This window comes from Vulpes lagopus, chromosome X (genome assembly GCF_018345385.1).
Source record: "Vulpes lagopus strain Blue_001 chromosome X, ASM1834538v1, whole genome shotgun sequence".
NCBI lineage: Eukaryota > Metazoa > Chordata > Mammalia > Carnivora > Canidae > Vulpes > Vulpes lagopus.
The window spans coordinates 47,031,981-47,058,490 of record NC_054848.1 but is presented as its reverse complement, the minus strand read 5'-3'; the positions used below and the strand labels follow the sequence as shown (position 1 = coordinate 47,058,490).

Here is a 26,510-nt window from a genome sequence, read left to right as displayed (position 1 = left end):
TCTGAGCAAAGGTTAGACCAAGAGCAAATAATGATAAAAGCATATTTTTTCATGCTCATCTAATTTAATGTCTATAATCTCTATCTGTTCACTTTCTAAAAAAGCAAAAAGCAAAAAACCCGCTTTTGTGTAGTTCCTTCAAATCTCACCCCAGATACTGAAGATAATGAGAACATGTCAAATCATGACTCATATTAGTCACAGAACAGACCTCCAGTTCATTTGCTTTTTTCATTCTCCTAAATATTAAGATAAAGAATAAGAAAATCTACTAAGAAACTCCCTTTTTGCAGAGGGTTAATACAACTGTTGATAAAATTAGTTCCATGAGCTTTTATTTTTTAAAGATTTTATTTATTTTTTCATGAGAAACACACAGAGAGAGGTAGAGACACAAGCAGAGGGAGAAGCAGGCTCTCTGCAGGGAGCCTGATGTGGAACTTGATCCCAGGATTCTGGGATAATGACCTGAACCAAAGGCAGATGCTCAACCACTGAGCCACCCAGGCACCCCTGTTCCATGAGCTTTTAAATGAGAATTTTAATCTACATAATGTAGGCTACCTAAAAACCATGTTCTTCACTGCTTAGTGAAAACTGTTTCTCTCAACTGGGGATGATAAAATTGGGAAAGGTGAGGTTCTGTTGGTCTGAATATTTCTTCATGACATAGAGACAAGGGAAATGAGATGAATATACTGTGCCATAGATTCCCTAAATGCTTTTGTGTTCTGTTATGACATCCATGGAAGCTGAAAAAATTAGGGTTTTCAGTAATTCTAGTTAGTACTGCCAAGCTCCATTTCTCCGAGTTTACAATGCTTCATTTTTTCTTTAGGGGATGAAATAAAACAAAACTTATTGAAAAAAAATTTACTACTACTTGACTAGCATAATGAAGGCATTTCCCATTAGGTGTAATGTAATATATAAAATTAACCATTCCTGGATCATAGAGAAAGACTTGTATCTCATAAACCTTATCTCTTTTCTCTCAACTTTTTTATTCATGCCTTCTCCAGATGCATCCTGGAAGAGACTTTTCAACACATCTCAGGTCTACATTGTTGCCACAGCTTCCCTAACTGCCACCACTCAGGCCATAGCATACAGTCTAGGTTAATTTTCTTTCAAAATTCCTTTCACATAATTCCCCTCCCCAAAAGCCTATAATGGTTTCTTATTTCTTATCACATTATACCTAAACACCTCTACCTATCTTTAAGGCTATAATCTGGCTATATCCTTCCTATCTAACTTTATTATGTAATATTTCCCAACAAGCAGATACCCTCCCCTAGGGTAAATGTGAAATTCATTTGCTCTTTCTTAGGGAAAGCTGAAGAAATAAGGAAAAGAAAAACAGACGCTGAAATCCCTAACAGCCTTAGTTTATTTATAATTGAAGGTAAGGAATATTTTTAATGCATGCTGAGAAAACAGTAATATTCCAAACTTGCAGCTTACTATCTGATAAGGAATACAAGATGATGTTGGGAAAGGCTTTGGCAAACACAACTATTAGAACCAGGTTATCAGAACACACACTATTAAGAATCTTGTTATCAGAACACTTATATATCACATAATTTTATGTCCCATCAAGCCCATGAACAGCTCATCTTCTAACTTCTTACTGGCTATTTTAGTTAATAGCATTCAAGGTTGAACATTAAGACTAGAGAGTGAGGAAGAAATACAGAAGTGGTAAGCATTACATTTCAGAGCCTACATATAGGAATATAATATTAAGATTAATTAAGAAACAGTATTTCAAAAAAAATTGAAACATTTAGCCATGTTTAGCTCATGAGAAGACACTGCTTTGGTCCATCCACCCTTTCCAGCTTTTCAAAGTGTTTTCTGGCATTGCGGATGTTGATCAGAGTAGCTGCGGAAGCTAAGGGTAGGGGTGGAGGAGATACCCAAGAGAATAAGTACAGGCAACCAAAGGAATGTCTAATAAAAACAAATAAATAAACAAAAGAGAGCCAAATCTCTCAATATATGTCATAGGGAACATATAGGAATAGGAAGTCCCATGTTAATCATGACTTAATTTTTCTTAATAAGAAGATTTATTTATATTCTAAATATAACATTTCCAAAATAAAATTTCAAATTCTTTTGGTTTGGTTTACTTGTAGAATAAAACTCATCATCTTATGTTGTATTTTAATATTAACCTAAGGTAGGAAAAGCATGTGGGTTAGAGATAATTTAAACTCGGGGAACATCCTAGAAATACTGCTAGAACCTTATCTCCGTAGTTATGATGGATATGACTACTATGGCATGGAAGTACCAAATACCTTCCTTTATGCCCAGAACACAAATACAGGAATATGGTACTTAGGAATATAGAGTTACATATAAAATGATTCAACATTTAATAGTTCAGAACTTTTATTAATCTTTTAAAAATATTTACTATATGAAGTACATAAGTCATACATTTGGGTTCTTTTTTCTTTAAAATCCCTAGATTTAATAACTTGATTTTTTAATTACCATGAAGAAAAAACAAAATACCCTAGAGTCTAAATTATTCTTAAGCTTCAGAATATAAGTCTACAAAACAAAAAAAAAATTTACACTAGTACTAAAATAGCTTTCTTTATTGTAGTAAATAATACATAACAAAAAAATTCCTGTTTTAACCATTTCAAAATATACAGGTCAATGAAATTAAGTATATTCACAATGCTTTGCAACCATCCCCACTTTTTTATTATATAATAAAGTACTAGCTCTAGGGCAATTAGTTTAAAGAATATGGCTATAAACCTATGTCAGTTAAGTTTGAACTTACGAATGGATGGATCAGACATCACGACCATCACGTAAGTGTTGGATGTAAAGATGTCAATGAAAGCAGCAAAGTTAGAGTTCCTGACTTCCATGCTCTGAAAAGAAGCAGCTAGCTTGCTATAGCAGAAATGAGAAAAAGAAGTAAAAAACATAAAATAAAAACAACATAAAACATTCTTACCTTTTATGTTAAACATTTTATAGCATTACACTTTGATTCCCCACTTCATTAAGACAGTTAATCACTAACCTTACTTTGTTTTCCAAGGGAAGGCTAATGCTGAATTTAGTATGTTTTGGAAAGTGACTTTAGACTTTAGACTAGGAAAGTAGATTAGAACTTGATATTGACTGTGAAGTGGGCTTAGACCTAGGTCCATGTTGAAATATGTTATAAAAGGCTTCTTTAATATTTAAGAAGCTTAAGTTGAAATTTTCCTATAATTGTGATTAATAACTGTATTTTTTAATGTTAGTTATATTGATTATATCAATTCAAGAAATGATCCCATTTCTTCAAAACCAAACAAGGTAATTATATTTGCATGTCATTTGCTATTGCTTCTTAAAAACGTAGGCATAAATATGCCAGCAAGTCTCAGAGTGTGCTAAAGCATAAAAAGAATAAACTTATACCTGTTCTATTGTCTGGACATCAAAATTTTACCAGGATAAGAATTTTGCTTATTAAATCTTTACTAAATTATAATGTTCCACCATTCTTTTCTTTCTATATTCACAATGTTAAGATTCAAACTGTATTTTAACAAGGGTGAGACAACAGGATTAGGCATTTCCAGAATCTATTCTGTACTATTCCTGAATCATTACCTCACTATTTTAATTACTATAGTAAATCTTATTTTTTGGTGGGGTAAATTCTCCTTTGTTCTTTTTTAAAACTCTCTTGGACACGTTCTGTTTATTTCTTCCTAAATGGTATCAAGTATCTCGAAAGGGTATTCTGCTTAGATATTTTTCACATGCTGCTTATCAGTTGAGTTTGCATTAAAGGACAGTGACTTCCACCTCAATTTTAGGCTCCCTTAGAGGTTAGCTTTCTTTTTTATTAAATGATCTATTCTGTATATGTAAGTTCAGTCTAGTATAGTTATTTGAACTTCCAAAAAATGACAATAATTTCTTTCCAGCTATGAATAAATCACACAACTAGATGTTGGCAAATTGAATTTAAAATGTAAAAAATTAATCAATTAGTCAATCACACAAGATCTCTTACCTGCAGCTCAGCTTAAACTGCTTAATAATGTTGCTGATTTTCTCAAATCTGTGGGCATCACGCTGCTCTTTACACTGATAGTGAGAAATTACCTATGAAAAAGAGCAATGCCCTTAAATATGCAATGTAATCGTATCACTGCTACTTGCATCTCAAGGCAGACCTTTGTCAGTCTCTTGGTCACTTTGATTTTCAGGGTAGACTTGGCATCTGGCTTACTCTCTCTCCTTTCCTCCTATATGATGCCAATATTCTGTATAATTTCAACACTCCTATGGATAACCCACACAGTAGTGTTTGGCTACAATTTTATTAGAGCATTAAAGTATTATCTGTTTTGGTTCAGTGCTGTTCTTCCTCATTTACTTTAATCATCATATGTTTATCTTATTTTGGTATTTCACAGCATGTTTTTTGATTAAATAAGTACAAATTATAAAAGAAAAAATATAAAATTTTTAGCTGTTCTTTAGATGTACTTAATGTATTGATTTTAATGAAAACTGTAACTAAGTGACTTTTGGTATTACATTTAAAAATCTTCAGTATGCATTATGCAAGCCTTCACTTGTTCCTGCCTCTTTCTTATCAGTACCCTCTCCATCCTCCATCCTCCAGGTGAGCATCCCATGGGTGCTGAAGCATTTACTTTGAAATAGAGTGTTCATAGGATCATGAAGTATAAAACAGGATTTTTTCCAGAGCTATCTGCATAGGCCACTAGGAATAATGGAATAAGACCATGGTTCTATTTTGTTGGTTTTTAGAACTGAGGGCATGGTTATGAGGAATGGCCAGAGACATACTGCACTGCTACAGGTCTAATTCTTGGACTGGCTCAAGACCGAAAAGAGTGAAAACACTTGCCAAGAATAAATGTTCAGGTTTAAAGGCGATCAGATACACTGTAGTTCCAATCACAAATGATGCTGACTGGCTATACAGCAGCATTATAACCACGACCTGTGAGGTAGCTTCCAGGAAACCAAAGTCTTTGGGTTCTAGAGGGAACCTTTGGATTCCAGAGGTTACAAAGATGCAATTTAAAAGAACTGATGGGGGAATCCCTGGGTAGCTCAGCGGTTTAGCACCTGCCTTTGACCCAGGTTCAATAATCGAGTCGCACATTGGGCTCCCTGCCTGTGTCTCTGTCTCTCATGAATTAATAAATAAAAATCTTTTTAAAAATAAATAAAATAAAAGAACTGATGGGAGGGCAACACCCTCCCTGGAGCCTGTGGCTTAATTTGACTCAACACTGGAAACCTCATCCACACTGGACATGGACAGGATTGACAGCTCTTTCCCAATTCTGTGCATGGTGGTATGTGGCTGTTATTTTGTGGAGCAATCTGCCTGGTTAATTCCTACAATGAACAAGACTCTGGCATGCTAACTAGTTATATGACCCCTAAGCTAGGAGCACCCAAATACACAAAGCAGTTAATAGCAAACATAAAGAAACTAATGAATAATACAATAGCAGTAGGGGACCTTACATAACACATCAATGGACAGATCATATAAACAGAAAATCAATAAGGAAACAATGGCTTGGCTTTCAAAGACATAATGGAACAGATGGATTTAAGAGATATATTCAGAACATTCCATCCTAAAACAACAGAATACACATTCTTCTCAAATGCATGCAGAACAATTTCTAGAAGAGATCACATATTATCCCACCAAACAAACCGCAAAGAATTCAAGAATATCAAAATCACACCACGCATGTTTTCTGACCACAATGCTATGAAACTAGAAGTCAACCACAAGAAAAAAATGGGAAAGACCACAAATACATGGAGGTTAAATAACACACTACTAAACAACGAATGGGTCAACCAAGAAATCAAAGAAGAAATTAAAAAGTACCAAAAAATAAATGAAAATGAAAACACAATGGTCCAAAACCTCCAGGATGCAGCAAAACCAGCTGTAAGAGGGAAGTTTATAGCATTACAAGCCTACCTCAAGAAGAAAAATATCAAACAAGCTAACTCTACACATAAAGGAGGTAAAGAACAAACAATGAATAAAATTTAAACCATCAGAAGGAAGGAAATAATAAAAATTAGAGCAGAAATAAATGATACGGAAAATTTTAAAAATAATAGAACAGATCAATGAAACCAGAAGCTGGTTCTTTAAAAAAGTTAATAAAATTGACAAAACTAAGCCAGACTTATCAAGGAAAAAAAGAGAAAGGAGCCAAATAAATAAAGTCATAAATGAAAAGAGAAAAAACCAACCATGCAAACAATCATATGAGGATATTATGAAAAACTATATGCCAACAAACTGTACAACCCAGAAGAAGTGGATGAATTCCTAGAAACATATACACTATCAAAACTGAAACAGGAAGAAATAAAAACCTTGAATAGATTGATAACCAGCAAAGAAACTGAATCAGGAATCAAAAATCACCCAACAAACAAAAGTTCAAGGCCAGATAGCTTTACAGGTGAATTCCACTAAACCTTTAAAGAAGAGTTAATGCCTATTCTCAAAGTATTCCAAAAAATAGAAAAGGAAGAAAAATTTCCAAATTCATTTTATGAGGTATTACCCTGATACCAAAATCACATAAAGACACCAATAAAAAAGAGAACTACAGGTCAATATTCCTGATGAACACAGATGCAAAAATTACCAACAGAATACAAGCAAACCAAATTCAACAATACATTAAAAAATCATTCACCATGATCAAGTAAGATTTATTCCTGGGTTACAAGATTATTCAATAATTGCAAATCAATCAACATGATACATCACATAAATAAAAGAAAGGGTAAAAACTATATGCAGGAAAAGCATCTGACAAAGTACAACATCAATTTATTTTAAAAAAATCCTAAAAAAAATCCTCAACAAAGTAGGTTTAGAGAGAACATATCTCAATATAATAAAGGCCATACATGAAATATCCACAGTTAACATCATCCTTAACGGAGAAAAACTGAGAGCTTTCCCCCTAAGGTCAGGAACAAGACAAGGATATCCACTCGCACCACTTTTATTCAACACAGCACTTGAAGTCCTAGCCACAGTAATCAGACAACAAAAAGAAATAAAAGGCATCCAAATTGGTAAAGAAGAAGTAAAACATTCATGATTGGCAGAGGACATGATGATATACATATATATCACAAAAGAATCCACCAAAAAGCTGCTAAAACTGATAAATTCATTAAAGTTGCAGGATACAAAATCAGCATGCAGAAATCCCTTGAACATCTATTCACCAGTAATGAAGCAGCAGAAAGAGAAATTACAAAAGCAATACCATTTACAATTGCAACAAAAATAAGAAAATGCCTGGGAATAAATCGAACCAAAGAGGTGAATGACCTGTACTCTGGAAACAATAAAATGTTGAAGATGACACAAAGAAATAGAAAAACACTGCATGCTCATGGATTGGAAGAGAAAATATTGTTAAAATTTCCATACTACCCAAAGCAATCTACATATTTAATGAAATCTCTATCAACATACCAACAGCATTTTTCACAGAACTAGAAGAAGCTACTTTAATATTTGTATGGAACCACAAAAGACCTTGAATAGACAAAGCAATCTTGAAAAAGGAAAGAAAAGCTGGAGGCACCATAATTCTGGACTTCACACAAAGCTGTAGTGATCAAAACAGTGTAGTAATGGCACCAAGCAGACACAGAGATAAACAGAACAGGAAATCCAGGAATAAACCTACAATTATATGGTGAGTTAATCTTCGACAAAGAAGGAAAAAGCATCTATTGGGGGAAAAAACAGTACCTTCAACAAATGGTGTTGGGAAACCTGGGTAGTAACATGCAAAAGAATAAAACTGAACCACTTTCATATACCACACACAAAATGGATAACGAACCTAAATGTGAGACCTGTAACCATAAAAATCCTAGAAGAGAACATAAGCAGTTGACTTCCTTGACATTGGTCATACAAACTTGTTTCTAGAAATGACTCCCAATACAAGGGAAACAAAAGCAAAAATAAACTACTGTAAAAATGTTAAAATTAAAAGCTTCTGCACAGCAAAGGAAACAAACTAACAAAACTAAAAAGCAAACTATGGAATGGGAGATGATATTTGCAAATGACATATCTGATAAAGGATTAATACCTTCAAAATATAAAGAACTTATACAACCCAACACCCAAAAAGTGAATAATCCAGTTAAGAAACAGGCAGATCACATGAACAGACATTTCTCCAAAGACATACAGATGGGCAACAGACATATGAGAAGATGCCTAACATCATCATCAGGAAAATACAAATCAAAACTACAATGAGATATCACCTCACACCTGTTAGAATGGCTAAAATGAACAGCATAAGAAACAACAGATGTTAGTGAGGATATGGAGAAAAAAGAACTTTCTTGCACTGGTGCAAACTGGTGCAGCCACTTTGGACAACAGTATGGAGGTTCCTCAAACATTTAAAAATAGAACTACCTTATGATCCAGTAATTGCACTACTGGGTATTTACCCAAATAATACAAGAATGCTAAATTTATAGCAGCATTATTTACAATAGCTAAGATATGGAAGCAGCCCAAGAGTCCATCAATTGAAGAATGAATAAGATGTCACACACACACACACACACACACACACACACACACACACACAGAGGAATATTACTCAGCCATAAAAGAGAATGAAATCTTGCCATTTGCAATGACATGGATGGAGTTTCAGAGTACTATACTAAGCATAATGTCACTCAGAAAAAGACAAATACCATGATTTTACTCACATGTGGAACTTAAACAAAACACACAAAGGGAAAATGCAAGAAAGTGAGAATGATAAATCAAGAAACATACTTTTAATTATAGAAAAAAAACCTGATGGTTACTAGAGGGCAGATGGGTGGGGAGATGGTTCAACAGATGATGGGGATTAAGGGAGTACAGTTGTGGTGGTGGGCATAAGGTGATGTATGGAATTGTTGAATCACTATGTTGTATACCTGAAACTAATATAACATGTATGTTAACAGGAATTAAAATAAACATTCTAAAAATTATGAATAAAATAATAAACATAAAAAATAATAAAAATCTTAACTAAGGGATTCCCACCTCAGAGGATTTACTATTTACAAATGAACTTATTAATTATGGACACCCATGTCAGCCAAAAGTATTTCCCCTAACACATTCAGATTTCAATAAAATCACATATTTCCTACAGGCTGAATATTCAGATATAAAGTTTCCAGCAGGAAGCAAAAGTGAGTCACTCACCAGAAGAAAATTTACAGGGCAATTTACTGAAACCATGGGAAACTTTCAAAAGGTAATTTCTAGACCAATGGTGGAACAGGTTCCCCTTGCTTGACTTCAACCCCCTCAGTGAAAATGGTCTATCATAACTAATCTTGGTCTTCAAGAGAAACCAAAGCCACCTGTTACTGTTAGTGAGGAATAGGGAGCTTATATTAGGTTAGATCATAGAGATTACTCTATGATCATATGTGGTGGAATACCGCTGAAAGCAGGATTCTGCTATGCCATGTACACCAAGATGATCAGAATAGCTCACTTGTTTGTTGTGATTCACATTAGTAGCAAAAGAAGATGCAGGGTAGTATAATTGCAAGCAAGTGACCCCTGCCAGTGAGCTGAGGCAGAAAGACACTCCTGGTTAGGACTCCTTGCCATAGCTATACCACTTAGAAACAAGTATGACTCACAAACATGGCTACAGTTATAAATGTTTTCACAAAGGAACGGGGAAAATTATAGTCTGCATTCTCTGCCCTCTGTTGTTATAATAGCAGAAGGGACAAACATTTATTAGTTTGCCGACTATATGCTAAGCTTTGCATTAGGGCTTAACATTCTTACCTTGTCCCCTTTTAACTCACACAATAAACTTAAGACATAGATATATCATCTCCATTTTATAGAAGAGGAACCAAGCTCAGATAGATTTAGAAATGTGTTTTAATAAGTCAATCAAAGAAAGACAATTTTCATATGGTTTTATTCATATGTAGAATATAAGAAACAGCACAGAGGATCATATGGGAAGGAAGGGAAAATGGAATGGGAAGTCATCAGGGAGGGAGAAAAATCATGAAAGACTCTTAACTACAGGAAACAAATTGAGGGTTGCTGGAGGGGAGGTGGGTGGGGGGATGGGGTAAATGGGTGATGGGCATTAAGGAGGGCATGTGAGGTCAGCCCTGGTGGCTCAGCGGTTTAGTGCCACCTTCAGCCCAGGGCCTGATCCTAGAGACCTGGGATCGAGTCCCACGTCAGGCTCCCTGCATGGAGCCTGCTTCTCCCTCTGCCTGTGTCTGTCTGTCTGTCTCTCTCTCTGTCATGAATGAATAAATAAATTTTTTTAAAAAAGGACGGCATGTGATGTGATGAACACTGGGTGCTATATGCAAGTGATGAACACTACATCTGAAACTAATGATGTACTATATGTTGGCTAACTGAATTTAAATGAAAAAAATGCTTCTATATTCATTAATGTTAGTTGAAAAACAAAGAAACGTGTTTTATTTTTATTTATTTTTAAAGGTTTAATATTTATTCATGAGAGACACAGAGAGAAGGCAGATACATAGGCAGAAGGAGAAGCAGGCTCCCTGTGGGGAGCCTGGTGCGGGACTCAATCCCTGGACCCCAGGATCACGCCCTGAACTGAAGGCATATGCTCAACTGCTGAGCCACCCAGGTTTCCCAAGAAATGTTTTTTAAAATCACCAGGCATTGGTAGAGCTCAGAAACAAATTATTTACTGTGGGTTGCTCTTAGGGTTGTATTTATTAAACTGATCAATTACTTATTACTTTGTGACATCTCAAATTAGTTTGTTACTACTGTTCTTTAAAATTTTACTTATAATATTGCATTCCCCTCAGTAGGCACTATAGTTAAGCTGAATTTATATAAGAAAAACAAAAATACCAAGGTGCCTCTTCCCCTTCTACCTCTCCGTCTGACTTCTTAGCTATGTCACTGAGATGACCATTACACCTCTTCCATGTTAAAAGTCTTCAAATCAGTGTTTTGGAGAAAGGAGTGGGATGAGAATTTTCTCACAAGGATAATACCCCTCATTTCATAATAAAAGTCAATAGAAAATTAGGAATCCTTTAACACAAATGAATATTAGCAGAAATAATCTAAACTTTATAATAAGACATACTTATAAAAATCTAAGATTTACTAACTACTAAAGAGCTACATAGCAAAGGACTTCTTTCAGGTCACTTGTTGACAATACTACTTTGTAAATAAGGTTATACATGCTGATGTAGTGACAAAAGGGAAAAAGGTTCTTCCTATAAGTAGCAACATGTTGTTCTCTGTTCCTGGACAGAAGTAGGAAGTGTCAAGTACATCTGCAGAGCAGAAAGCAGAAAGTTCTCACCAGAAAAGTAGCTCGTTCAAACAAAAGCACTTCATCCGCCTCAATAATTTCAGCAAAATTCCTTAGGTTCATTTCCAGCTGCTGAACATTGGGAATCAGCTGATAGACAATGCTGGACCAAGCCTAACAGAACAGAAGTACAGTGTAATATTACTAACAGGTAGCCAGTCTTGGACCTCTGCAAATGAGTAAGTACACTGTAACATATGGACAGCAAAATATGATAGTTGAGTCCCAAAAACTCAACAACTATGATATAACACAAATGAGTAGATGAAGCTAATACTTGATTTTTTTTATCCTTCAGTAGGAATTTTTTAAAGTTTCAAACATTTATAAAATGCTGGAGAAACTTCTTTCCATTGATAATTTAAAAAAATAATAATTTAATTCCATCATGTTTGCCTTAGGAATAGTTGAAAACTCTGGTTTACTGGGCCAAATAAAAAGTTTCCAATCCAGCCATTCACCAAATATTTAAGTCCAATAATGTAGACTGCTCAAAAGATCAGAACTTAACAATTCTACATTTACCATAAATCTGAGAATAGATTTTGTAAAAAAAAATCAGAGTCACATGGAAAAATGGCCCCTCCCCTCAATGGGATAACATACAAAAGAAATTACAAGAGAAATTAGTGGCATTGTCATTCCAAAAGTCTTATTGTCAGTTATATAATTATTGATCCAATTGAATTAAAAATGGTCCATTGTGTGTCTCCCTAAAACTGACTTCATCCAGAGAAGTATGACGAATGAAAGGAGTTGGAATTAACCATACCCTCCCTTTATTCTCTTAAGGCTTTTTTATTTGCATTTCCATTGTAATAATTCCTTCCAATTGTCTAGTAAGCTTTACAATGTTCTCCTCTCCCCTACTAGAGGGCAGGAACCTGGTCTTAGTAATTTGTGTGTCCAAAAACATCAAGCAGATATGCAATGAGTGCTTGTAGAATAAAACAATATAAAAATTTAAGTCAGCTCTATGCAACATTGATGTAAGAGATAGTAGTGCTATGTCTTTGTTCCAATTAAGTTTTATTACTTAAGCATGGGGGTTCAGGTTCCAAGTTCCCAGGTCGGTGTTAATGTCACTGCTGAATTTACCTTGGAGAAGGCACCAAAGCTAACCACAGCAGAGACATTGTCACTCACAGCAGTGTTGTGATTAGCCAATTGTCTTTGGTCGTGTTATGTATTGCCATCCTTCACACCGCAGTTGGTTCTTATCAGTGCGTCATGTCCATCCTTATTCACGGTTACCTGTTCTATGGGAATAAGGCTTTGAGAGAAATTCGGCCCAAATTAATCTAGAGCAGTATTTCCTAGACAGGTATCTCAAAATGATCTGTTATTAGAGTGAGGCTGGGTCAACATAATATTAGGGAAAAATGAATTAGATTAAAAAATAAATCAATGGCTATTTTTAATGTTCATTGGTTTTTCTCCTTGGCAAATCAGGTTTCTGTGCTTCTCTGGTTGTAGGTACTTGTCAGATGCAGTTGATACTGAGGCTGTAGCTACCAGTGACAGAGAAGGATGCTTTCCCACCCAGAGTCAGACTTGTCAAGGGATACTAGCGGCAGTCTGAAGGAAAGGTCGACTGACCACAAGAGGACCCCAAAGAGGGCAGTTTTTCAAATCACTAGATCTCGCTGGAGAAAGGGCAGCAGGATAAGGAGCCTATGTGCCAATAAGGTAATTTCAGCTTAGTCTGTAACACAGCTATTGTTGTAACCTCTATAACAACTGCAAGCAATGTGGTATCCATTCCAGCAATGGAAAAAATTCCTGGTTGAAAAGAATGCTAGTCCCCAATTTGGCATGAAAGTTGAAGCTATCACATACTAGGTAAAATGTGTCTCATTATGAGACTCCCTTCTCCAGTCTCTTCTCTATTGTTATTCTATTGCCATCCAAACTGAGGCAGACTAGTTTATATCCTAAAGAGGTACCTGAATATTAGATAAAGTTCCAATCAGCATTGAGACCACAACAGGTCACAATGGATGATGGCAGTGAAACCTCTGCTGTCACAAAACATCAGTATCAAATTAATCATCATAAAACTGGCTAATTCAGTGTGACCTGGTAAGTATCTCAACACAATCTAAGATCAAAATAAAAATCTCTTAAGGTTAAATTTGATGTTTTTCAAAAAGTTTATTGTAGATAATTTCTTTTTTTTAATTCAACTCATCTAAATAGGTATAACAGAGTTTAAAATCTTTTATTTTTGACAATACTCTTTTTAGCTCTTTTTCATGTTCTTAAAATGAGGGATCTCAGGGAAACATACACACCTTATAGAGAGTTTCATCCCAGATAGATGTTCGGAAACAAGCACATTCCAATGGGCGAGACAAGCGCCTCAGATCTTCTTCTCGCTCTTTAAAAATCTGAATTAAAAAGTCCATGTATAGATCAGCATAACAGCTCTTCTCTTTCATTGCAAAATCTGAGATTTAATTATTTCAGTGTATCTTAAACAGGAGCATTTCCTCTGAGGAATTTTTTAGTGTGTACATTACTTCATGAACTAGGACGGCAGAAGTTATTTCAGGTCAGGTCTAAAAGTACAACAGCTACTAGAATTCTCCAGGCCTCTGGTGTTTGTGTGAGTACTCACTGAGAGCACTGTAATGGGAAAAAAATTTTACCATACAGAGTAATGTTACATTCCAAATCACCTATCTGCGTCATTTTAAGATAGTGATATTGTAACTTAAAATACTTTAACCTTTGTAGATATATTTCTCTCACACAAATATGTGCATACACTCATATATATTAATTCTGAATGGACTGTATTTATTTGGCTATATAGATATAACCCCCCCCCACACACAATCTATTTATCTTGGATACGTATCTATGTATATATGCCCACACACACTTTGAAGAATATCTATTTGTACAAATATACATACACAGATATTTTCAATGACTGGGTGGATTTATAGTGAGTGTGTGTACACACTGTGATGGTTAATTTTATATATCAATGTGGCTAGGCCACAATATCCAGACATCTGGTCAAATACCAGTTAGATCTTGCTGTGAGGGGTTTTTAAATAAGATTAATATTTATATTAGTAGACTAAGTAAAGCACATTCCCCTCCATAATGTGGGTTGGCTTTATGCAATCAACTGAAGGCCTTAAGAGAAAAAAAAAAACGCCATCCCACAGAAACAGGGAATTTTACCTCCAACCTGACTTCTAACTCACGATACAACAATTACTCTTTCTTGTGTCTCCAGCCTACTAGCCTGCCCTGCAAAATTTAGACTTGCCAGTCTCAATAGTTGTATAAGTCAACTCTTTAAAAACAAACCAGTCAATCAGCCAATCCCTCTCCCCTCACCTTGACGCCCCCACACACACACACACACATACACTTACTGGCTCTGTTTATCTGGGGATCCCATACACACACAGAGAAGTATCTATCTAGCTTGAAATTGATATTTGGGGAAGTGCCCTAGCCACTTTAACTTCTAGACTTGGAAGTTTGAATCTTTACTGAAATGGAGTATACTTTTATTAATTAAGCTTAGAATCCCACAAAAAACATTAATGTATCTTTGAGGATATATTATATAAGCATTTAGGAAATGGTAAGTTGATTAATAAAAAGTAATTTAAAAAATCCATAAGGACCTCATTTATTGGAATGCTCTGTTTTCTACTGCAAATTTGGCCAGGGAATGAAATGATTTTTAAAAGAAACAGAACAGAAAACAAAAAAACAGCAAGAATAACAGTAACACAGCCCTCAAAATCTCAAAACCCAACCTACACACAGAATTTTCTGAATTACAAAAGAATTAATACTTAGTGGGAAAAAGAGAGATTGAACGAAAAAATACTACCCAAAACTACTAATTTTCAGAGTCAAATACAGAACCCTGTGAAATCATCTGTGAAAGCCTGTAAGCTTACTTTAAAAACACCAAATCATGCCCAAACACTGAAATACTGGAGGCAATACTATAACTAGTTACAGAAAAAAAGTATTCCTGACCACAGCTGTTACCAAAAAAATCCTTTAAATAAAGAGGTATCCTTGGACTCCTAGGCTCCAACTCAAAAAGGAACTGAATTCTTCTACATCACCAAAATATTCTAAAACTGCTTTTCTTACCTTTATCCTTAGAGGATCTTCTCTTTCAGCTTAGACTTTAAAATCAAATCCTCTTTATTTTATACTGCATAAACTAAAGATGGACTATATTTGTTACTTGCCAGTCCTGGGTCTCATAGCTAGCTAGCTAGGAGTCTGCTCTTTCTACTGTGTCTTCTTTGGTTTAAATTTACATATACTAATCCACATGCTATAAAAGAAGGCAAAGATACCATATCAGTGCAATTAAAGGGGACATGGCAGTGAGCTTAATACAATATGATTGGTACTCCCATTGGTGCATATGTATTTCCTAAGGCAACCCAGTGATAGCTTTAACCTTTCTTCATCTCACCTCCAGTGGGTCTTCCAGCCTGGACAATAACTACCTATTCTGAAGGACAATAAAATGGGCAGCAAACAGAAGGATATTTAAAGAAGGATATAAATGGAGAAGGTAGTAGAGTAGGAGGATACTAAGCTCACTTTGTCCCACAGACATGCATAGATAACAGCCACATGAGTGCCACCAACCCAAAAAATGGCCCAAAGACTGGAAAACAGACTTTCCACAGTTAAAGAAAAGAACACATTGAAAAGGGCAGGAGGGGCAGAGATGTGGGGAACCAAACTCTCAGCTAGACTAACCACAAATGGGAGGGATACTACAAGAATGAAGAAGGGAAAGGGGCATGCCTGGGTGGCTCAGTGATTAAGCATGTGCCTTCAGCTCAGGGAGTGATCCTGGAGTCCTGGGATGGAGTCCCACATCAAGATCTCTGTGGGGAGCCTGCTTCTCCCTCTGCCTATGTCTCTGCCACTGTCTCTCTATGTCTCTCATGAATAAATAAATAACATCTTAAAAAAAGAAGGGAAAGGAACAGACCCCTCACTAGGTACCCCACTTAGGTACACTAGGATGTAGTAGAAAGATGAGCCCCAATAACATTTAGCTTTGAAAACAAGCAGGGCTTAACTTTGTGAATTTTTGTAACCAGAGAGTTTAACCTCATGTAAAATCAGCTGGCTCAGCTCTGGGAGAGGTGAAACACAATAGGAAACTAAATCTTCATCCTCAAAGAGCCAGCATATTGAACATCTCCACTGAAATACAGCATAAAAGCAGCAGTGTGAAAAGTGCCTAGGGTACACAAGAAAGAGACTTATTTACTAATCTCAGAACATGTGAAAGAGGGCAAGGGATCTTTAAGAAACTTTTCCAAGAACAAAAGAACTGGTGAACACCATTTCTCTCCACACCCCCAGCCTAGATAGCTGGACACTTGCAGAAAACACCATGAACACTCTCCGCTTTCCTTGCTAACACTATGCACCTTGCCACCACAATCTCCTGCAGATCAATCCTATCCAACCTCCCCTACACAGCAGTAGTCTCTCTAAGTCAGCTCCTGCATGTCTTATCCTGCAAGAAGCCATGGAAAGGGCCAGAACCACTCCAAAGTGACTCCTGTCTTAGGGAGAGGAGAAGATAATAAATACAGCCCTAGCAGCCAAACCTTGTAACTGGTAGTGCAAATATAGTGTCTTGTCAAACAGTACATCGGCAGCCCCTGCAGGAATCTGGCCTGATTCTTGGCCCCAAACACCAACAAAAACCTCTCAGGGGACAAGGCAGAGAGGGCGCCCTGCAGGTAGGTGCTATCTCAGCCCTAACGGACATATCGATGGCAGAGAGCTGGTTTGTTTGCAGACTCTGTCCACCAACGAAAGCCTCTCAGTAGACAATGCAAGGAGAGCACCCAGCAGTTTGGTGCTACTGTAGACCCTGCAAACAAACCTGACCACTGAAACCATCCAATGATAAGCCCACAACAGCCTCAGACTGGCCCCTTAACAGCACAGGGACCAAATCCTACCCAGTGTGTGTGCAACAGGTAAGGTGGACCATTGCAGCAGACTGATCTGAAGGCAAACACAGCTCAAACAGAAGAGTAGGGTTCATACAATACACACAGAAGAAACTCCTGAAGCACCTGGTTCTGTTAAACAGGGGATATTGTGCTACAGGCCACCATGGGACTTTTTCCTCATAGAACCATTACTTTCAATATTGGGAAACACAACCGATGTTCCTAATACATAGAAACAAACACAGAAAGTTAGATAAAATGAGGAGACAGAGGAATATGTGCCAAATGAGAAAACAGTACAAAACAACAGCAAAACAGCTAAATGAAACGATGATAAGCAATATGCATGATACGGTCATAAAGATATTGGATTTCAGAAAAAGAGTGGAAGATCTTAGTGACACCCTCAACAGAGAGACAGAAAAGCAAATAAGAAATGAAGAACTCAATAACTGAAATTAAAAATACATGAGAGGGAATCAATAGCAGATTAAAGGAGGCAGAAGAATGGATCAGAGAGCTGGAAGACAGTAGTTAATGGAAAGCAACCAAACTAAATAGGAAAAAAAAGGGTAATAAAAAATAATAATAGGTTAAGGAAGCTGCAATATCATCAAGTGTAGTAACACTCACATCATGGGTATTCCAGGAGAAAGAGAGAAGGGGGCAGAAAAATTTTTTGAAGAAATAATAGCTGAAAAATTCCTTAATCTAGAGAAAGAAACAGATATCCAGATCCAGGAGACACAGAGAGCACCCCCCAAAAAACAACCTGAGGGAGTCCACACCAAAACACATAAAAATTAAAATGGAGTGGGATGCCTGGGTTGTTTGGTGGTTGGGTGTCTGCCTTAGGCTCAGGGTATGATCCTGGTCTGGGGATCAGGTCCCACATCGGGCTCCCTGCAAGGAGCCTGCTTCTCCCTCTGTCTGTGTTTCTGCCTCTCTCTGTGTCTCTCATTAATAAGTAAAATATTTTTTAAAAATTAAAATGGAAAAAGGTAGTAGTAAAGAGAGAATTTTTAAAGCAGCATGAGAAAAATTATATACAAAGGAAATCCCATAAGTTTTTCAGCAGAAACTTGGCAGACCAGAAGGCAGTGGCAGGACATATTCAAAGTACTAAAAGGAAAAAATCTACAACCAAGAATACTTTACCAAACATAATAAAAGTAGTAAACTAATCACTTACAAAACCAGTATGGAGGTTAAACACAAAAGGAATAAAGTCAATTGCATCTATAAAAATCAGTCTATCAATTTAGAAATTAAAAAGATGAGGCAGCTCCAGTGGCTCAGCGGTTTAGCGCTGCCTGTAGCCCAGGGCGTGATCCTGGACACCCGGGATCGTGTCCCATGTCAGGTTCCCTGCATGGAGCCTGCTTCTCCCTCTGCCTGTGTCTCTGCCTCTCTCTCTCTCTCTCTCTGTGTCTCTCGTGAATAAATAAATAAAGCTTAAAAGAAAGAATAAAATCTTAAAAAAGAAAAAGATGTAAATTATGACATACACATGAAACATTGTTTTTTTTACATTGTTTTTTTAAGATTTTATTTATTTATTCATGAGAGACACAGAGAGAGAGAGAGGCAGAGACACAGGCAGAGGGAGAAGCAGGCTCCATGCAGGGAGCCCTACGTGGGACTCGATCCCAGGTCTCCAGGATCACGCTCTGGGCCGAAGGCGGCGCTAAACTGCTAAGCCACCTGGGCTGCCCTCACATAAAACATTGTTGAAGGGACGTAAAAATTTAGTACCTTGAGAATGGGTGCAAACTTAAATGACCATCTACTTGATATAGACTGCTATAGGCATCAGATGTTATATATGAGCTTAATGGTAACCATAAACCAAATACCTGTAATAGATAACCAAAAAAAAGAAAGGAATCCAAGCATATCATTAAAGAAAGCCATCAAACCACACAGAAAGAGAGCAAGAGAAGAAAAAATACAGATAAAACTATAAAAACTTTGCAAAACAAGTAACAAAATGACAATAAGTACATATTAATCAATAATTACTTTGAATTTAAATGGACTAAGTACTACAATCAAAAGACACAGGGTGAATGAATGTATAAAAAGCAAGACCCATCTATATGCTGCCTACAAGAGACTCACTTCATACCTAAAGACATATGCAGGTTGAACATGAAGGGATGGAAAAACATTTACCATGCAAATGGAAATGAAAACAAAGATGGAGTTGCAATGCTTTACATAAGACAAAATAGACTTTAAAACACTGTAACAAAGAGACAACGAAGCACACTACATTATGACAAAGGGAACAATCCAACAAGAGGATAGAACAATTATAAATACATACTCAACACAGGAGTGCCTAAATACAAGGAGAAACATAAACACAGGGGTGCCTGGATGGCTCAGTGGGTTGAATATCGGACTCTTGGTTTATGCTCAGGTCATAATCTCAGGGTTGTGAGACTGAGCCCTGCATCAGGCTCCACGTGGAGCCTGCTTAGGATTCTCTCTCTCCCTCTGCAACACCCCCCCTCCCGCCATACTCATGCTCTTGCTCTCTTTAAAAATAAAAGAAACATAAACACATAAACAAACACAAAGACAAGTATTGAGAGTAATAAAATAATAAAATAACAGTAGGGGACTTCAACACCCCGACTTACATCAATGGATATTTTATCAGACAGAAAAACACCAAAAAACAGTGGCTTTGAACATTGGACCAGATATAACAGATATATTCAGAACATTCCATCCAAAAACAGAATACACTCTTCTAAAGTATACATGAAACATTCTCCAGAATACATCATGATATGCCACAAAACAAGTCTCAATAAATTAAAAAAGAGTGAAAGCATATCATGCATGTTTTCTAACCATAGTACAAAACTAGAAATGAATCACAAGAAAAAATCTGGAAAAAAGACAAATACATGAAGGCTAAATGACATGGTAATAGAGAGTGAATGGGTCAACCAAGAAATAAAAGATGAAGTAAAAAAAAAAAACCATGGAGATAAATGAAAATGAAAACACAATGATCCAAAATATCTGGAATGCAACAAAAGCAGTTATAAAAGGGAAGATAATCGCAACACAGACCTATCTCAAGAAGCAGGAAAAATCTCAGATACACAACCAAACCTTACAAGAACTAGAGGGGTGCAGGATGGATTAGTTGGTTGGGCATCCAACTCTTGGTTTCAGCTCAGGTTGTGATCTCAATAAGGAATAAAACCCTACAATTCTTTACCCTCCTCCCTCCTCTTCCCCCTCTCCTCCTCCCAAACTTGTGCTCCCTCTAAAAGAAATAAGTAAAATCTAAAAAAAAATTAATAAAGGAACTAGAAAAAATGCCCAAAGGCAATTAAAAAGAAATAATAAAGACTAGAGCAGAAATAAAATAGTGACTAGAAAAAAAACAACAGTATAGGTCAATGAAACTAGGAGCTAGTTCTTCAAAAAGCACAACAGAATTGATAAACTTTTTTAAGCCAGACTTATCCAGAAAAAAAAAAAACAGGAATCAAATAAATAAAACCACTAATGAAAGAGAAGAAATAAAATCAACATCACAGAAATATAAGTGATTATAAGACACTACTATAAGAACTTACAGGCAAACAAACTGAACAACCTAGAAGAAATGGATAAATTCCAAAAAACATGTAATTTCACAAAACGCAGTGAGGAAGAAATGGAAAATATGAACAGACCAATTACTAGCAACGCAAGTGAATCTGTAATCAATTAAAATCCCAATAACAAAAAAGTGCAGGATGAGATGTTTCACAGTTGAATTCTACCAAACATTTAAAGAAGAGTTAATATCTATTCTTCTCAAACTATTAAAAAAAATAGATGGGGAAGGAACACTCCCAAATTCATTTTATGAGACCAGCATTTCCTTGATACCAAAACCACATAAAAACACTACAGAAAAGGGACACCTGAGTGGCTCAGTGGTTTAAGCACCTGCCTTTGGCTCAGGGCATGATCCTGGGGTCCTGCAATGGAGTCCTGCATCGGGCTCCCCTCAGGGAGCCTGCTTCTCTCTCAGCCAATGTCTCTGCCTCTCTTGTGAATAAATAAAATCTTAAAAAAAAAGTTACAGAAAAGAAAACTACAGGCAAAATCACTGATGAACACAGATGCAAAAATCCTCAAATAAAATATTAACAAACTGAATCTAACAATACATTAAAAATGTAATGTAATGTAATACATCATTCACCATAATCAAGTGGCATTCATTTCTGGGATGCAAGGGTGGTTTAATATTTGCAAATCAATGTGACATATCACATTAGTAAGAGAAAGGAGAAGAACTATATGATCATTTCAATAGTTGCAGTCAAAGCATCTGACAAAATATAGTATCGATTCATGATAAAAACTCTCAATGGAGTAGGTTGAGAGGAAACACACTTCAACATAATAAAGGCCATACATGAAATACTCAAAGCTAACATCATTCTCAATGTTGCAAAACTGAGAACTTCCCTCTATGATCAGGAACAAGACAAGGATGTCCACTCTCCTACTTTTATTCAATGTAGTATTGGAAGTCCTAGGCAGAGCAATCAAACAAGAAAAAGAAATAAAAGGCATCCATATCGGTAAGGAAGAAGTAAGACTTTCACTATTGATGACATGAAACTACATAGCGAAATCCAAAAGAATCCACAAAAAACTACTAGAACTGATAAATAAATTCAGTTAAGTTTCAAGATACAAAATTAATATACAGAAATCTATTGCATTTTTATATAATAATAATAATGAAGAAGGAGAAATTAAGAAAAAAAGAAGAAAGAAAAAAGAAATCCCATTTATATTTGCACCAAAAAATAATAAAATTCATAGGAGTAAACTTAACCAAGGAGGTGAAAAACCTGTACTCTGAAAACTGTAACACATTGAAGAAGGAAACTGAAGATGACACTAACAAATGGAAGAGATATTCCACGCTCATGAATTGGAAGAACAAATATTGTTGAAATGTCCAAATTACCTAACGCAATCTACAGATTTAATGCAATCCTATCAAAATACCAACAGGATTTTTAACAAAACTAGAAAAAATAATCCTAAAATTTATATGGAACCACAGAAGACCCCAAATAGTCCAAGCAATATTGAAGAAGAAGAAAACCAGAGGTATCAGAATCCCAGATTTCAATATACATTACAAAGTTATAGTAATCCAAACAGTACGGTACTGGCACAAAAACAGACACACAGATCCATGGAACAGAATACAGCACAAATACACCCATGTTTATATGATCAATTAATGTACCATAACAGAGGCAACAATATACAATAGAAAATAGTTTCTTCAACAAATGTTGTTGGGAAAATTGGGCAGCAACATATGAAACAATGAAACTGAACCACCTTCTTCCATGATACACAAAAATGAACTCAAAATGGATTAAAGACCTAAATGTGAGACCTGAAATCATAAAATTCCTAAAAAAAAAAAAACAGAGGCAGTGATTTCTTTGATATTGGCCATAGAAACATTTTTCTAGATAAGTTTGTTCTGGCAAGAGACACAAAGGCAAAATCAAATTATTGGGATTACACAAAAATAAAAAGCTTTTGCATAGTACAGGAAACTATCAACAAAACAAAAAGGCAACCTACCAAATGGAAGAAAATATTTGCAAATGATATATCTAATAGAGTTAGTATCTAAAATATATAAAGAATTTAAACAATTCAAGCCCCCCAAAAAACAAATAATCTAATTTAAGGAATGGGTAGAGGATCTGAATAGACATTTTTCCAAAGAAGACAGACATACTGATGGAAACACATGCAAAAAGATGTTCAGCATCACTAACCATCAAGGAAGTATAAAATAAAACGAGAACATGGTACCTCTTTACACCTCTCAGAACAGCTAAGCTAAACTCTCAGAATGGCTAAACTAAAAAAACAAAAAATAACAAGTGTTGATGAGGATGTGAAGAAAAAGGTATACTGGTGGGAATGCATATTTGTGCAGCCACTGTGGAAAACAGTATGGAGGTTCCTGAAAATATTAAAGATAGATTTACCACAGGATCCAGTAATTCCACTACTGGGTATTTACACAAAGAAAAGAAAAATACAAATACAAAAAGATATATGGGTCCCTATATTGCAGCATTATTTATAACAGCCAAGATATAGATGCAACCCAAGTGTGCATCCATAGATGAATGGATAAAGAAGATATGTTATATACACACATACACACATGCAGTATTATTCAGCCATAAAAAGGAATAAGATTTTGCCATTTTCAAGAACATGGATCAACCTAGAGAGTATAATGCTAAGTGAAATAAGTCAGAGAAATATATAAACCATATGACTTCACTAGCTTGTGGAATTTAAGAAACAAAACAAAGCAATACACAGAAAAAAAAAAAGAGAGACAAACAAGAAAACAGACTCTTAAATACAGGAACAAACTCCTGGTGACACAGAGGAGGGATGGAGAAATGGATGAAATAGATAAAGGGGATTAAGAAAACACTTATCTTGGTAAGCAGTAAGAACTATAAAGAACTGGTGAATCATTCATTATACAGTACATCTGAAATAGAACATTATATGTTAATTTTACTCAAATAAAAAACATAAAAAATGCTTAATGATATCACATTGACAAGTTCCTTACCTAAATCTGAAAAATATTTGCCAAATGGGTATATTACTCTTATGATGGAAAATTTATGAGTATTTTTAAAAACATGACAGAACTTTACTTATGCTGAGATTTATTCTTCCTGAAAATAATCATACTATTTACCTATATCTCTACAAAAGAAATTCAGAAAGCAAGTCAACCATTTCATGCAGCATCCTTTATGTTTCTTACCAGGTCCCGTTGGTCCTCCTGTACCAGATCCATTTTGTGTACCAAGCAAAAGATTTTGGCATCTGGAGAATTCTGCAGAATGGCCTCTAGGCATGATTGGTAATAGTGCATATCCTTTTCCAGTTCACGGCTTTCCACATCAAACACATATATCAGAACTTCCACATTTCGGAAGATGTTGTCTCGTTGGCTAGTGAAATAATTTTCCATGAAGGTATCCTGTCTAGTAGGAAAAAAACATCTAGGTAATAAACAAGTCCTCAGTTTAGTCACTCCTACTTACAATTTAGTTTTGTTGGTTTTATCAATGTGAAAGATAATCTTAAAGCTTCAAATTAATAGGCAAATAATAGTAAACTGGTACAGCTTCACCTTCTTAGTTCTGTGTTTTTGTCCCTCTTTCTTTTATTTAAATTCAATTTGCCAAGATATAGTGTAACAACCAATGCTCATCTCATCATGTGCCCTCTTTAATGCCTGTCATCCAGTTACCCTATGTCCCCGTCCACCTCCCCTTCTGCAACAACCCTTTATTTCCCAAACCACAATGAGATACCACCTCACACCAGTGAGAATGGGGAAAATTAACAAGGCAGGAAACCACAAATAATGGAGAGGATGCGGAGAAAAGGGAACACTCTTACACTGTTGGTGGGAATGTGAAATGGTGCAGACACTCTGGAAAACTGTGTGGAGGTTCCTCAAAGAGTTAAAAATAGACCTGCCCTACGACCCAGCAATTGCACTGTTGGGGATTTACCCCAAAGATACAGATGCAATGAAACACTGGGACAGGGATCCCTGGGTGGCGCAGCGGTTTGGCGCCTGCCTTTGGCCCAGGGCGCGATCCTGGAGACCCGGGATCGAATCCCACATCAGGCTCCCGGTGCATGGAGCCTGCTTCTCCCTCCGCCTGTGTCTCTGCCTCTCTCTCTCTCTGTGACTATCATAAATAAATAAAAAAAAAAATTAAAAAAAAAAAAAGAAACACTGGGACACCTGCACCCCGATGTTTCTAGCAGCAATGTCCACAATAGCCAAACTGTGGAAGGAGCCTCGGTGTCCATCGAAAGATGAATGGATAAAGAAGATGTGGTTTATGTATACAATGGAATATTACTCAGGCATTAGAAATGACAAATACCCACCATTTGCTTCAACGTGGTTGGAACTGGAGGGTATTATGCTGAGTGAAATAAGTCAGTTGGAGAAGGACAAACATTATATGTTCTCATTCATTTGGGGAATATAAATAATAGTGAAAGGGAATAGAAGGGAAGGAAGAAGAAATGGGTAGGAAATATCAGAAAGGGAGACAGAACATAAAGACTCCTAACTCTGGGAAACGAACTAGGGGTGGTGGAAGGGGAGGAGGGCGGGGCGTGGGGGTGAATGGGTGACGGGCACTGAGGGGGGCACTTGACGGGATGAGCACTGGATGTTATTCTGTATGTTGGCAAATTGAACACCAATAAAAAATAAATAATAAATTTATTTTAAATAATAAATTTTTTTAAAAAAGGAATCTCTCACGGTTTGTCCTAATTTTTTGCCACTCAGTTTTCCCACTTCCCTTATGGTCCCTTTCACTACTCACCTTCTTAGTTCTTGAGCCACACCTTGCACCACCCTTTGACCCTCTCCTTGTGTTCCAAATACACTTTGACCTCTCTCAGTTCCACTGGCCTGTAGTATATCCACTAAGGGGGCATTTATATATGCGATTTACTCTGTTTCACATGCTATTCCCCTATACCTACATCTAATTAACTCCTACTTGTCCCTTTAGAGGTCCATTCAATCCATATTTCCTCACAGAAACCATTTCCAACCTTTCTTTTTTTAAAAAAAAAAAAGATTTTACTTATTCACAAGAGACAGAGAGAGGGAGAGACAGGAGAAGCAGGCTCCGTGCAAGAAGCCCAATATGGGACCTGATCCCGGGACTCTGGGATCACGCCCTGACTCAAAGGCTCAACCACTGAGCCACCCAGGCATCCCTCTAATGTCTCTATCTTGAGCAAATCCAGTCACCACAGGCTTTAATACCATTACATTGTTGTTATTTTTAACACTTAACCACAAGTGTGATGTTACATGTGTTTGTGAGTTTTTAATGAATGGAATTCATTTCCCTAAAGTGTAAGTTCCATGTCTGTTACTGTCCACCACTGTTTC

At 36.3% G+C, this 26,510-nt stretch overlaps 1 protein-coding gene across 4 annotated transcripts in view; it reads right to left on the bottom strand.

Moving 5' to 3' along the window:
• Positions 1–498: 498 nt before the first annotated feature.
• Positions 499–26,510, bottom strand: part of RRAGB (Ras related GTP binding B) — a 38,740-nt gene continuing 12,728 nt past the window's right edge. For 3 of the 4 annotated variants that reach the window (XM_041741960.1, XM_041741962.1, XM_041741963.1), the window contains 6 exons: positions 24,333–24,555; positions 13,775–13,870; positions 11,472–11,594; positions 4,052–4,143; positions 2,813–2,928; positions 499–1,900 (listed from right to left, as the gene is read on the bottom strand). In XM_041741960.1, coding sequence (XP_041597894.1) covers positions 1,803–1,900; positions 2,813–2,928; positions 4,052–4,143; positions 11,472–11,594; positions 13,775–13,870; positions 24,333–24,555 — 748 coding nt within the window. In that variant the 3' untranslated portion in view covers positions 499–1,802. The remainder of the gene's footprint in view (positions 1,901–2,812; positions 2,929–4,051; positions 4,144–11,471; positions 11,595–13,774; positions 13,871–24,332; positions 24,556–26,510) is intronic. The other variant, XM_041741964.1, reaches the window with a different exon arrangement.